Source organism: Salminus brasiliensis, chromosome 6 (assembly GCF_030463535.1).
Source record: "Salminus brasiliensis chromosome 6, fSalBra1.hap2, whole genome shotgun sequence".
In the NCBI taxonomy this organism is placed as follows: domain Eukaryota; kingdom Metazoa; phylum Chordata; class Actinopteri; order Characiformes; family Bryconidae; genus Salminus; species Salminus brasiliensis.
Window position 1 is genome coordinate 42,897,681 of NC_132883.1, and position 14,133 is coordinate 42,911,813.

A 14,133-nucleotide genomic window follows, 5' to 3' on the forward strand; every position below is an offset into this window, starting at 1 on the left:
AAAAAAAAAAATTGGCAGGCTAAACCATTCCTTATAACTTCAGCAGAGAGCCTGGCCACTTCCTAGGCCTCTCGTTGTATCAAAAAATGACTGCAAAACGCCACAGGGAGTATTCAGACTAGGGAGTATTCAGTGAATGGACTTAAACGGCTAAAAACTCTAGTGTTTAAACACGTGTCCAGGACCGTCCTTTAATTTTGTATTTCAATAAAAAAGCAAAATTAAAAGCAAGCAAATAAATAAATAAATAAATAAAATCAATATCTCCTTAATTCGACAGCAAACAGGTTTTTAGAAATAGAGGCGCTAGAATTACTGCTACTGAGTGCTGACAGGTCAGCGAGGTGAGGCTGGATTGTCTTATAACTGGAGTTATTAAGCTTTAAAAAATACCTCATTTAAAATTAGGGCTTTTTTTATTAGGAAAATGAGCAAACATTTGTAAACTATGATTTTGCTTCATATTAACCCATTCATCTTGCACTTGCTCGGGAGCGCCCTCTAGAGTCTGACAAACCCAGACAACAAGTGGTAATTCTCCCCTCTACAAGTTCTCCGTTAATAGTCATATTTAATATTTTACTTTTATGACATCACAAAAACCTTTATATATATATATATATATATATATATATATAGGGGAAAATGTAAATATCTAAATGTGAAATGATATATATTATTTCACATTTAGATATTTACATTTTCCCCTAAAATAACATATTTTGCTTATGTTGCCCTGTAATAAGGAGAATAGCATAGCTGTTGTTGCTACTCCGTGCTCGGCTTATGCTAATCGCAGTTTGTAACTTTGGAAAAGCGGGCAGAAATATATTTGTGTAAAATCATCTTTGGTGTTGGTGTTGGTGGGGGGGAGGGAGAGGGGGGGTCCAGGAGTAAGAAATGCCAATATTTCCTAGTGTGACAGTGAAAAAGTGAGAGGAGACACTGGAGTAAGCATTTTTTCAAACCACTCATGACTTTAAACAGTAATAACTGACACAGTGGTGCTATAGTTAGACTCTTTTCAATACATCAAGCAAGCTGGAAGATATTTGAATCAGATATTACGTCACATCTGTCTTGGTCCCATCACCAGGAGCTTGCCGGTTCAATGCCCAGTGATACTACAGCCATCCGTAAGCAGGAGTCCCACAGACCACACTTGCTGGCCCTTCCTCTCCCTCATCACTCAGTGCGATACTAGCTGATGTAACACAGCTGGCAGTAGACATTCTCCTCCAAGCATGTTCAGCAGTCTATTGACTACAGTGGCAGTTCGAGACCGTGTGGTTGGCCGGCTGGCTTCATGTGACCCAGAGGAAGCGCATGCTTGCTAGCCTTCACTTTCCCAGCTGGGGAGCAGAATGGCCAGTAAGCCTCTCACAATAACCATTAAAAAAATGTGTACATTGGTAAAGAAATAATTGCAATAAACACAACTGCAATTTTTAAATAATTTTATGCCACTTATTAAAAACTATGTAATTTTACAACATTTAATTATTAGGAATATTCTGACATTGGAATTGGAATATATGCCAGTCAGCAGTTGTGCTTGACCATGCAAAGTATGGTCTCAAAGCACAATTAATAGATAAACCATTAATACCAGAGTTGAACACTGGTTTAGGATTTCCAGACAGAAATGTATTGACATGAAAACACAGTTTTAATAAATGAGGAAAAAAATTTACTTCGTAAAAACTTTAATTATTTACATCTTCACACAGTTTACTACAGTAGCAGATCGAAAAACACAGTAATTCAGCATAGCTGTGATGCATAACTTTCAAACCATCACACACACACACACACACACACACACACACACACTTTCACCCAGTAAGAACTGTGTTCACTGATAGAAATATTGCTGGTTCAGAGTTCACTGTGGTCAAAGGGGCTGTTGGAGAGAAACTAGGAGCTACGCTAAATTTACCTCTGAGCAAAGTCCTGCTTTAAGGAGAGATGGGAAATTCAGGCCTAGAGGGAATAAAAAAATATATAATCCACCTCTGGATGTTGTTCCAACTGTCCAGGCAGCTCTGCTGCAGCTTAGCTTAGAACAAAATCCTTGGGATGGGCTTTTTACTTTTTTATTTATAAGTCTTTCATTTAAGATCATCATCATGTGCCTTCATGCTCGTTTCCTTATTGATTCCTCAGGCCTGAAACTGAAACTGCCATGAAAACAAAGCTACTCAAAATGTGTAGCACGCTGCCATCTAGTGGCGGCCGTGACGAGAACCCTCTGCAGGGTTGTTAGCTTCTGAACCACCAATTCCACCGAACTCCTGCCTTATAAACTAACACCCCAAACCATCACTGTTTAGTATTTACCACCATAGTGAAATTCTGACTGCTGGAGCGGCCTGACCAGCCTTGAAAAAGACAGCAGGCCAAACCAGCGTAAGCAGGCCCTTTACAAACCCACATCCCAGAAGTATGGGGGTCTCCATGTCTTTAGAAATGTGCACAGACAGGAGCAGTCTGTGTGCAACAAAGAAAACCACCCGTCCACTGAGAGAGCGCAGAAGACTGATATTCCTGAGGCTGTTGGCAAGTCAGACTCCTCGCACTCCCTTCAGGATCCTTTTCCTTTTTCCCCTGAGAGAGAGAGAGAGACTGATAATCAGTGCTGCAGTCCAAGCCCATGGACAAAAGTATTGGGACACTCAATCTTTCATTGTTTCATTTCAAAAATCAAGGGTATTTATATTAAAAGACAGTTTATCTTGCTTTTGTTGGAGTAACTGTCTCCACTGTCCAAGGAACATTGCTGTGAGGATTTCATTGCACTCAGCAACAAAAGCATCAGTGAGGTCAGAATGTCAGATGGTCACCACCCCACCTCATTCCAATAGTCTTGGATGGAGCATGAACCATCATTCCACAGAACACTGGCGTTCCACAGCCTAACACTGGGGGGCTTCATACCCCTTTAGCCTATGCCTGGCATTAGACATGGTGCCAGTAGACAGGTTTGTGTGCAATGTTGATCGCAACCCGGGGGCTGAAACCCCCCACCCCCCCCTAAAATTTGTGAACAGGAAACCAGTCTATAGGTTCATCTGGTTGATCTGCTCCAGAGAGTTCTATTGTATTTGCAGTCCTTCTCTACATGGACTAGACAAGCTAAGAGTGCGGGTGGGTGTGCATTTGCACTTCTGTGTCAACAATGGGTGCAAATTAAAGCACTTGAATGCACTGATTAGGGGGAGTGTTCACATTTCGGTCATTGGATTGGATTGTTAATCACATGGAAGAGCAAGATCAGCCTTCTCCGTTCATACCTTTTGGGTGGGGAGACCATGCATTTCCAAAGGACTGTATAGAGAGCCAGTATGAAGCTTATGAACAGTGCTGCAGCTATCGCACCTGCGGAGACACACACACAAAGAAAAAAAAATTTAACAAGGTTGTAGAAATGCAGATGTAGGTGCCGACTGAACTGCAATGATTTTGGAATATATAACTGAATTATATATAAAATCGACTTATTGTACAATACATGGACCTCATATCACCTATTGTGTTCAGTTACTAAGGAGAGACCATTAGCAGGTGAGGACTTTCTTCAGAAACTGCTCATTTATTTATTTATTTAAAATAACCGTAATATTTAGGTGTATTTAGGAGTTATAATTTATGATATATAAGAAAATTATTTATCTAATGAATATTCTCATTAATTTAAAGTTCAGAAGACAAAACAACCTACTCAAGACTTCCCTAGTTGAATCACTTTATTTATAGGCAGTGTGTTTAAGGGAAATGAACATTTGCATTGCATTTCATAAACAATGGACAACATTTCTCCTAAATTCCAAATAAAAATATTTGATATATAGAGCATTTATTTGCAGAAATGACAACTGCAGAAATAACCTCCACTGCCAATCACAGCTCTCATGTCTTGGCCGGCTCTAAATTCAGCTATGACTGTTACACCCCATCCCCCCCAGCCCCCCCTTCTGCTGTCACCGTCTGATAATAACACTGTACGGTTCATTTTGCAGCATGTAATGAGTGACGATCTCAGAAGCAAAACACAGTAAACAGTAAATAACAACTACCACTCGACACCACGGTCCCCGAGAGAAGAAGCTGCACCCAGATCACCTGCTGAAAGCACACAGAAACCACATTCCAGCACGCTGTTACCAGGGTATTCTGAGGTCTTATGGATGACTACTACTCTCTGACATGCTGCAGCACCACCTCATGAAACCGATGGTGGCCACAGGGCACTGTGCAGCTCTGATCTCAGTCGTATGAGCTAAGCAAGGGCGCTGTCTGCAGGCCGGGGCTTGACAAAGCTCTCAAATGACAACAACAACAACAACAACAGGGATGGCTGTGTTCCTTTAAAAAGCTCACTGCACACTGTCCTTTGTGTATCTATGACCTGCAGAAGGCCTAAAGCAACTGTACACAGCATAAGCAAACAAACACACACACACACACACACACACACACACACACACACACACACACACACACACACACACACACACACACACACACACACAGTGAGTGCTGAATGGCTCAGTGCGTCGGTGTGGTCGTGTGAAGAAACTGAAGGAAGGAAAAACTGAGCGAGGGAACATTCCAGCGCTGACGAGATAACCTGTTGGGTCCTGTGTGAACAAAAAAAAAAAAAAAAAAAAAAAAAAAAAAAAAACGCAGAAAGAAAACCTCTGCCTTTCCTCCCCCCTTACTCACACACTTCTTTACCCACACTGGAAGGATGAAAATGGCAATAAATTAAAAAGTAAATAATTCGTTTGTTTAAAAAATAAATAAATAAATGAATAAAAATATATTTAATTAATTTATATATATTTTAAAAATTATATATATATATATATATATATATATATATATATATATATATATATATATATATATATATATATATATATATATACATACATACATACATACACACACACACAAAATAATGCAGATTGGCAAACTACTTTATTTACCCAGTTTTCCGAACCCACTTGTTAGTTCTCTCCCTCACCGACCCTGGGAGGGTGAGGACTGACACATGCGCAACCAGCCACCACTGCAACGCCACCAAGCAACCAACACGTTCAGAGGAAATCGCGGGGTACCCAGCTCTTATACATCAGCTAGCAGATGCTCGTGCCAGCCAGCATCATGCTGAAGTCATGTGGGAAGAGAAAAAAAGAAAGAAAGAAGAGTGAGAGAGAGAGTGAGAGAGCCATCTACCCACCCAGAGAGCAAGGCCAGTTGTGCTCTCTCAGGCCCTGGCTGCTGATGGCAGGCAGCCAGACCCAGGATTCGATCCAGCGGTCCTCGGGTCACAGTGGCAGCGCCTTGGCTTTCTCACTTTGATCAAAATAAGGTAAAACTAGGCCTCTCCCTTTCTGATCTCACCTCAGTCTCTGAATAAGATCCCTAGAAGACACATGTAAAATCTCTCCATTTCATTCCATCAGTGCAATAGGAGACCTCAAATGACCAGAGCAGTGCTGAGCTCAGTGAAAAAGAGGTCATTTGGCCTGTAGTTTCCTCAGAGGAGACAATTTTGGAGATTACTCTATGTGGGGGAAGTGGAGAATGGATAACCGGATGGTATTTGATAGGGATAGCGTGCAGCGGTTGTATTACAGAAAGCTCCAGAGCAGATTGCTTGTTGGTAAAGGCAGATGTGTAATACCTAAAACATCCTAATGCCCTTTTCTAGACTTTGGGAGGACCTTGGTGCCCCCATTTATGGCTTTTCCCTAATTTCCTTCGATACAAACAACCAAGCAGTGAAGAACAGCGCGTTCTGAAATCATGTCGATTCAACATGCAGGATCAGCTGCAGACACGACCGCGGCACTTGCATCGCTATCCTCAATTTTTTCCTAATGTTTCGAGGCGTGAGTAGCTCCTCCCTTTGTTTCGCATTAGGTTCTACATACTAGAGCTGGGCAATATGATGATATTTTATTGTATCGTGATGAATTTTGTTATGGTGATAGCAACATGCTTATATAAGCATATGGAGGAGACTGTTAGTGCTTAATAATCACTGATCAGCTGCAGGTTTCATTACAGACAGTGTAATTAGACTGGGTTAATTAGATGAAGAGCAGCAGATGTTGAGTATAAATCACTGTGTTCAGTACAGGAGAGGATCTGAATAGTAGTTTATAGGAATTTGGTGCTACTGATGTTTTTAGTCTTTGTATTTCGATAAATATCGCAAAAAAAGTCTTTAAATATCGTGATCTAGTATTTTTTATCATATCGCCCAGCCCTACTACAACCTCAGAAACTACTTCATATTACAAATGTTTACTAATTTACTAAATTTACTAAATTACTTACCCAGTTTACCACCATGTATAAGTAAAATCTACAATCAATAATAAAAAAAATAAAGTAAAATAAAAATTATATATAAAAATAAATAAATAAATCCCATTTTTTATATATAATTTTTCATATATATCCCATTTTTTAGTCTAACCTGGAGATTATAGCTACCACACACACACACACCAGCCTGTCTAACCAAAGCCAAGAAAACACAATACACAGCTCCTCTGTTCACCCTCAATGACACCCTCCCCACTCCTGTATACAAGTGAAATGAAAGTGTACAGGAACAGACTCGCCTCCACGACGGGCCTCACTGATCCCAAACAGTCACCACCACCACCACCACCACCACCACCACCACCACCACCTTGCACGTAGCTGAATTACACCTGCTAGTGTAATTCAGTTGCATTGGGCCCAAGTAGAAACCAGTCAGTGAAGGACGCTTCCTCTAGTAGAGGCATGTTGCTACAACAGCAGTTGTACACTCAGAAATCCCTCAATCCCAACAGCTACTGTTGCTACAGGGTTCGGTTTTAAAGCACAAATCCACACATGGGACTCAACAGGGTCAACAAACACAGACAGACATGTAATTGGGGCAGAGGAAGGGAGGAGAGGAGCGGGATTTAAGTGCAGACGCTCGGTTTCTGCTCACTGCAGCACAGCAGCTAGGCTACCGCTCAGTCCTTTACAGCCAGAAAACTACTACTAGCATTTCCACAGCACAGCGGATTAGAACACCACGATATCAGTTATTATAACTCAGTGGTCATCTGACTATTAGATCATATGAAACAACATACAGTAGTATACAAACGTCCGTAAAACCCCTAGACAAATTATATTGCCCCTTAAAGTAAAAGAACATAGAAAGAAATAATAACCTTGACAGCAAACTTTTATAAAAAATATTATATAAAACATTAAGACTTGCAAGAAAATGTTATATGTTACTTTTTATACTTTTAACTCAAATTTATTCATTTGAATTTGAAATTTGAATTTAACATTATCAAACCGTGGCAATAATAATAAATAATAATAAAAGTCCCTTATACTTTATAATACTATCACTTCTCTGTTAAGCAAGGCTACCTGTATGAAAAGCTATGTAATAAAATAAATAAATTATATATATATATATATATATATATATTTTTTTTTTTATTTTTTTTTTTTTTTTATTATTATTATTATTTTTTTTTTATTACTTGTAAATCCATATTTATTACTTATTCTGTAATTTTATAGCTCTTTCTATTACATGCCTTATGTCCAAATGTTTATGGACACCCCTTTATCTAACGGCAGCATTGAGCTACTTCAGGTTGCACCCACTGCTGACTCAGCTTGTCTAGTCCCTGTAGAGAAGTACTGCCAATAGAATAGGACTCTCTGAAGCAGATAAACAAACATGACCCTATTGGCACCATGCTGCCTAATGTCAGGCGTGGGCTAGAGGGGTATAAAGCCCCCCAGCATTGAGCTGTGGAGCAGTGGAAGAACTGTGCTCTCTGGAATGATGGATGGTGCTCCATCCAATACTACTAGGATGAGTAGGGGAGTTTGGGATTAGGTGGGGTGGGATGGTGATCATCAAACCAACATCCTGACCTCACTAACGCTCTTGTCACTGAACGCAATCAAATCCTCACAGCAATCCTCCTCCAAAATCTAGTAGGAAGCTTTTCTTCTTCCCTGGACAGTGGAGACAGATACTCCAATAAAGGCAGGATAAACTTCTACTTGATTTCAGAAGAAACTATACAAAAGCAAGTGTCCCAATACTTTTGTCCATATGATGTATTTTAGGGGATTTGAAAGTACTGGTGGTTCTGTTGGTGCAGAGTCGTTTGGGAGAGGTTTTTGAGCGTGGAGGGTGGAGGTGGAGAAGAAAAATTGAGGGGGTAAAGACTAAAGGTCAGCATGTCAGTTTACCTGGTACGATCCCACTACGTTTTGGGGTCTCTGTGAGCGGAGCTGGAGATGCCACCGTTGACCCTTAGGAGAGAAACAAAGAAGGTTGAGCTTAAAGAAGTTGTTCGACATCAAAGATCAAACTGCTTCACCAGTGCTAATGTAGCTAACAAGTAATGCAGGTCTGGGATCAGCAGTTTATCACTGTGCAAAGAGAAGGCCTAGACCATCGCACACTCAGCGTAAACCACAGAACATCGTTACGCCATCTCAAACAGACGTCTGTGGTCTCTGACCCTGTGTGACACACTGGTGTGTTTAACAATGGACAAATGTACTCAGCAAAGCTAAAAACAGCAGATCACCAACAGTGGATCATACAGCGGTGGTTCTGAACCTGTCCTGCACATTTTAGGGTTTACCCTGTTCCCAGCACACCTGATCCGGCTAATCAGCTCAATATCAAGCCCTTCCTGAGGTGAAGTCGGCATGATAGAGCAGGAAACCAGTAAAACATGCAAGGCAGGGGGTTCTCCCAGGGGGTTCTCTGTGCTATGTTCACAGAGCAGACTCAAACTTTAAATATCACACTAAATCTTGGGCATTTTTAATGTGGCCCATATCTGACAATTTTTTTTTTGATTGATTTATTTTTTAAATATTTTGAAATATGCTTTTCAATTTCAGTGCTATTGGTACCGACTATCAAATTAAAAGTATCATGACATCCCTACTCATTAGCCTTGTAGCTAAGTAGCTACATTTCAGACACCTTAAAATGACTGATTGTGGGGCTGTGTATTAGCAAGAACCTGAGGACACGATGTGCATGGCGATACAGGAGTTACCACCCAGTATATTGCGATATACTGCAATACTATAAGCAAGACGACACACCACTATTTTAGGAATACAGTCATAGTATGAAACACTGTCTTCTGCCTAAATTTTGAGTGAAAATCGTTACTTTTAATCCAATCAGAACAGTGGGATCTGAAGACAGAGTACAACACTGCCATCTAGTGGTCAGGGTTTAAACACAACACAAAATGAACCACTGTATGACACCAATATTTATGTGTGAACAATTAATTTAAAAATATATATAAATAAAATTCACAGTTTGAGAAACGATACAGTTTTACAAAACACAATATTGCAATACTTCGATATACTGATATTTTCTAACAGCCCTACCTGACTCTTCTTAAACTCGCCTTTAAAAGGCACTTGCATAAAAGATAACGTCCATATGTTCTATATCAAACTGTTCAGAACAATCCCAGCTCTCTCTAGAAGAAGACCCAATGTGACCTAGAGCACTGTGTGAAGAGATACTCTGACCCAAAACCTTAAGAAATTAAAGGCGATTTTAGAAATTCTTCATATTTCTCGTGAAATCCCACCTTTACCCATGTGGGCGAATTGTTTTGGTGCCTGAAATGAGTTTACCAGAGTCTTAGCTTCACTAAAGCAGCGGAAGGTGTTGTTAAAATAGTATATAAATGGAGAGGCCCAAAAAAGTTTTCCACCAGTTTAGACACGGGGGGAGGCAGAAGAGAGTATCTCGACCCATCTTAATAGCCTCGTAACTCAGGATGTAAGTCACGTACCGTCTGGCGACGAGATGCAATCAAAAGGGCGGGCTCTGCAGATTCAGGAAATGTCTGAACCCTATTTCTGCGCTGTATTATCTCAAAGATATTAATAGAAACATCGAGTAACAACGAATTTGATGCGTTATTTTATAGACTCCAGAGGGGGGTAAAGGAAAAAATGATGGAATGAAGGTGGTTTGAGGGCTTACCATTTTGGAGTGAGCTGCTGAGGGGGGCCCGTGAAGGACCAGGGAGAATGACCTGGGAAAAAGGAGAGGAAACACACCATGAGATTTGGGGGGTGGGGGAAACACCATGAAGATTCGCAGATACTTGCGCACACACTACACGTAACCTGCCAGGCCTGTTACAGCAGGAGGTTCACAACACTGGCCACATTTCAGAGATGCTTTCCTGGGGTGTTCCCTTTTTCGATGAAAGAGGGGAGGGGGGTTCAATACAGATCAAGTCTTTAGCTCATCAGCTCTACTGATCGATTAATTACTATTACGAAGTTAATTACTATTACAATCCAGGTCAATTATAACATTAATAAGAACGCTTACACTGACAGTCTGGACAGTTTCATGGTAAAAGCACATTTTATAAAGGACTTCTGATTAAAACTGACCATTACATCCACTGATTAACCATAACATTAGCATCACTGACAGGTGATCACTGATCATCATCATAATCATCATCATCTATAGTGTCATCAATCAAAAGGTGGCTTTATTGGTCAGCAAGAAACCAACTAGACGACTGGGTCAGAACATCTCCAACATGGCAAGTAGGTCTTGTAGGGTGTTCCCGGTATGCAGTGGTCAGTACTTTCCCAAAGTGCTCCAAGAAAGGACAGCCAGTGAATCAGTGACCACTGGTTATTGATTCAATTTGTGAATGTCCCACCTCCCGACTTACGGGACGTCTTGCTGCCAGATACCACAGGACACCTTCATGAGGCTTGTGGAGTCCATGGTGGAGTCAAATGGTCAGCTCTGCTGTGGGAAGGTGGTAATAATGTTATGGCTGATGTGTATACTACAGGAAGCCTGATTCTGGAGGTCGTCCTGCCCTGTGCTAATGTGTCAAAGGAGGAGTAGAAGCAGGATTCTCTCTAATGCACTGCCAGTATGGCCCGGTGCCACGGGTTTGAATCCCGAGCCATGCCACTTTGCCATTAGCGCCTGGAGCCGAGCTCTCTCTCCCCTCATTGCTCTTAAAGGATGTTGGCCAGCACAGGCGTCTGTTAGCTGGTGTGCTGGAGCTGTGGACCCGGTGCTTTTCTCCGATGCTGCATGGGCAGCAGTTTGCAAAGAGGCGGTGGCTGACTTTGCATGTATCGGAGGAGACGTGTGTTAAGCCCTTACCCTCTTAGTGTCTGGACCAATGCCAGCCCTAGGTGGAGCTACGAAAAGGTGGGTTAACCGGCATTTTTAATTAGGGAGGAAAAAAAAGGGAGAAACTGAACAAATGTTACATTTTAAAAGGCTGAATTTCTCAGTAATCCCAACAACTTCTGCTCAACTGCTCCTAATAGTTTTCCTTGTTAGATTACAGCACCTAGATGATGACAGGGATCCAAGACAGCATTAACGGCTTTTATTAAAAATGCCTTTATAATTTGGATGTCCTTAATGGCATTTTATTAAATGTGAAAATGCCACTGAAAGAGAGAAAACCCACACCAGCAGGATCTCACTAATACAAGCATGTCTGTAATTACAACTGAAAAAAGGAGTACAATTATATACTTTTTAGGTTATGAATGATGTGTGTATGAAGTAAAATGTTTGGTTTTGTTTTACTGGGTCTTTAATAAACAGCGGAGCAGACAGCTCAGCTAACCAGCTACTCCCAGAAATGGAAATGAACACATTACTCTAAATTTACTCTCATTACAGTACTTCAGTACATTCTTCCTTTAGAATTAAATTAAACCACATTGTTTTTACTTCAGTACTTTTATTTTTATTTTTATACTAATATACTAATTTATAATATATATATATACATACATACACACACACACACACACACACACACACACACACACACACATACACATATATATACACTAATTCTACTCAAAAACAACAAAAAAAGTTTATTTTTGATGGAGATTGAGGATAACGTTACTAGAACACAGTGAACTTACTTTGCGCAATCACATTAATATGTGCTGTGTCCTAAAATGTGTAGAAATCTCTGCGTTTTACATCTCCACCATGAGGAAGAACATAAACAGTTAGCTGGCAGGCTGGCCAATCTCAGCTCAACCGACAGTGTTTTTCTCCTCGTCATTTTACTTATTTATTTTTAAAGGTATCCGTCTGAGGTCGGTGAACGGAGTGTTAGCGCAGTCTTGCCCGAAGACAGTGTGGAGCGTGTTGGTGCTTGCTTTGCTGGAATATCGAACCCTAGTTCACCCCGGGGGGAACTAGGGAGCGGTGTGATTACCCACTACACTGCTCAGTTTACTCAATACTATGGCAACTGTCTATTAAACATCAAAATATCTAAGGATAATATTTAATTGCAAATGTATCACATTTTGGCACTAAAAAAAAACTTAAACTGGTTTTGATGGCATCTTATATCTCACATATCCATTTAGTTCCAACGGTAGCAGCGGCCTACAGGCAACCCTCAGAGTTTGGCTTAGCTTGTCCAGTCTAAAACCCTGAGGGTTGTCCCATGCAGCTCATCGGGTCTTCTAGACTGTAAATGAGGACATTTACAGTCTAGAAGACCTGATGAAATCTGGACACAGTGGGTTATTGTATAGGAAGCCAACACTTTCCAAGCTTGCAACAGCTGACCAGACCTCTTTTGGGGTGGGAGGCGTAGTCAAGGGATTCCAAGAACTGGATAATCTGGGGATGATGTCCATTGTAGCTCTTCCATGTCTCAAAAAGACCCTGATTACATCAAGGAAAACCAGAACTTCCCAGTCAGGTTTGGTGCCTTTCTAGTCATCTCAACCTTTGTGAAAACTAGCAATGGGTGACCAGACCTTCTATATGGGGAGGGAGGCCTAGTCAATGGATGGATGGGGGGGGGGGTCCATGTAGACTATGAAGACTATGATCTGATGTGCTTTCAAAGGAAAACACCCACTTTCAAGCAATGTTTCAGGACATCTTTGGAGTTTGGTCAATTTGAACACTTAGCAGACCTGGTCAAGGGATTCCAGGCCTCCTAATAGGGTTCATCTGAGAACCCTAGGGGTTAACAGAAGCTGTGGAGGGACAGAATTTAAGGGGGGGAGGAGAGCATGACCCAGCACCATTGTTTGACCAAGATAAGAGTGCATGGCACTGCTGAAAGTTTCCACAACATGCTGGAGGACAGGAAACGACCGAGAAAGAGAAATAAAGAGTGTGTGAGTGTGTGTGTGTGAGAGAGAGAGAGAGAGAGAGAGAGTGGGGGGGGGGCATAAGCCAGGTTCTGCACTAATACAAATATAGCCCAGCAATAGTGTGTTATCAGCCTACCTCCTCACCAACACACACACCGGGGATTTGACCCCTGCATCGACCCCTGCAGTAGAGTCCAAGGCAGACGATGCCACCACTGCCTCCAGGCTGACTGGCTGAACACGTGGGGCGAAGGGAAAGAGGGAAAACAGCCCGTTTTAGTGAAAGACTGATAAACAAGCACAGCGAGCTCTACCTGAGACAGGTTTCCGTCCCGTAGCTCGTCGTAAACCGTGTTGGTCCTGTTCTTCAGCTCCATCCACATGCTCAACCCCTCTGCTCCTCTCACACGGCGCTCTCATAATAAACAGCCTCCAAGCGCCCGTACAGGGGGAACGTGAGAGCGAGTGGGCGGGGCGAAGCGACGAGCGTCTGGGGGGCGTGGCCTATGTGTGCGTTGATTGCGTTTAGCTTTGTAAATATTTATATTATATTATAATTTAATAGGGTGCATTTGCTTGTATAATTAATTGCTTTAAAATGACAATACATGTAAATAGTAAAAGTAAAGGTAACGAAATGTCTGAAATGTTGAAATTAACCAGTAAAGAAAATTGAATTTCCAGAGCTTGTGAAAATAAGAAGGGTTGTCTGGACTGTCTACCATTGTTTTACATTTTATGGCCTTTTGCTGACATGACTTACAAGGTTACTCATATTACAGTCTTGCCCAAGGACTCTTATTGGTGTAGCACGGCACCACAGGCACCCAGACTGGGAATCGAACCCTGGTCTCTTAACTATCTGCCACTATTAATATCACCACTATTAACTATCATTACTCTCAT

The 14,133-nt window shown here is 41.4% G+C and overlaps 1 protein-coding gene across 1 annotated transcript; it reads right to left on the reverse strand.

Annotated features, from left to right (window-relative positions):
* Positions 1-1,689: 1,689 nt before the first annotated feature.
* LOC140557003 (uncharacterized) lies at positions 1,690-13,625 on the reverse strand. The gene is made up of 5 exons (XM_072681131.1): positions 13,542-13,625; positions 10,073-10,124; positions 8,287-8,349; positions 3,294-3,378; positions 1,690-2,607 (listed from the first exon to the last, which is right to left on the reverse strand). The coding sequence occupies exons 1-5, from the start codon at positions 13,608-13,610 to the stop codon at positions 2,565-2,567; spliced, it is 312 nt and encodes a 103-aa protein (XP_072537232.1). The 5' UTR covers positions 13,611-13,625; the 3' UTR covers positions 1,690-2,564.
* Between the last annotated feature and the right edge of the window lie 508 nt (positions 13,626-14,133).

Bases quoted from the DNA above. Each gene is read 5' to 3' on its own strand.
- LOC140557003 (XM_072681131.1), bottom strand. From the start codon at position 13,610: ATGTGGATGGAGCTGAAGAACAGGACCAACACGGTTTACGACGAGCTA. The intron at 10,125-13,541 runs GTAGAGCTCGCT...CCTTTTTCCCAG, and splicing joins GGGACGGAAACCTGTCTCAG to GTCATTCTCCCTGGTCCTTC. The intron at 3,379-8,286 runs GTAAACTGACAT...GTGTCTCCGCAG, and splicing joins ACGTAGTGGGATCGTACCAG to GTGCGATAGCTGCAGCACTG.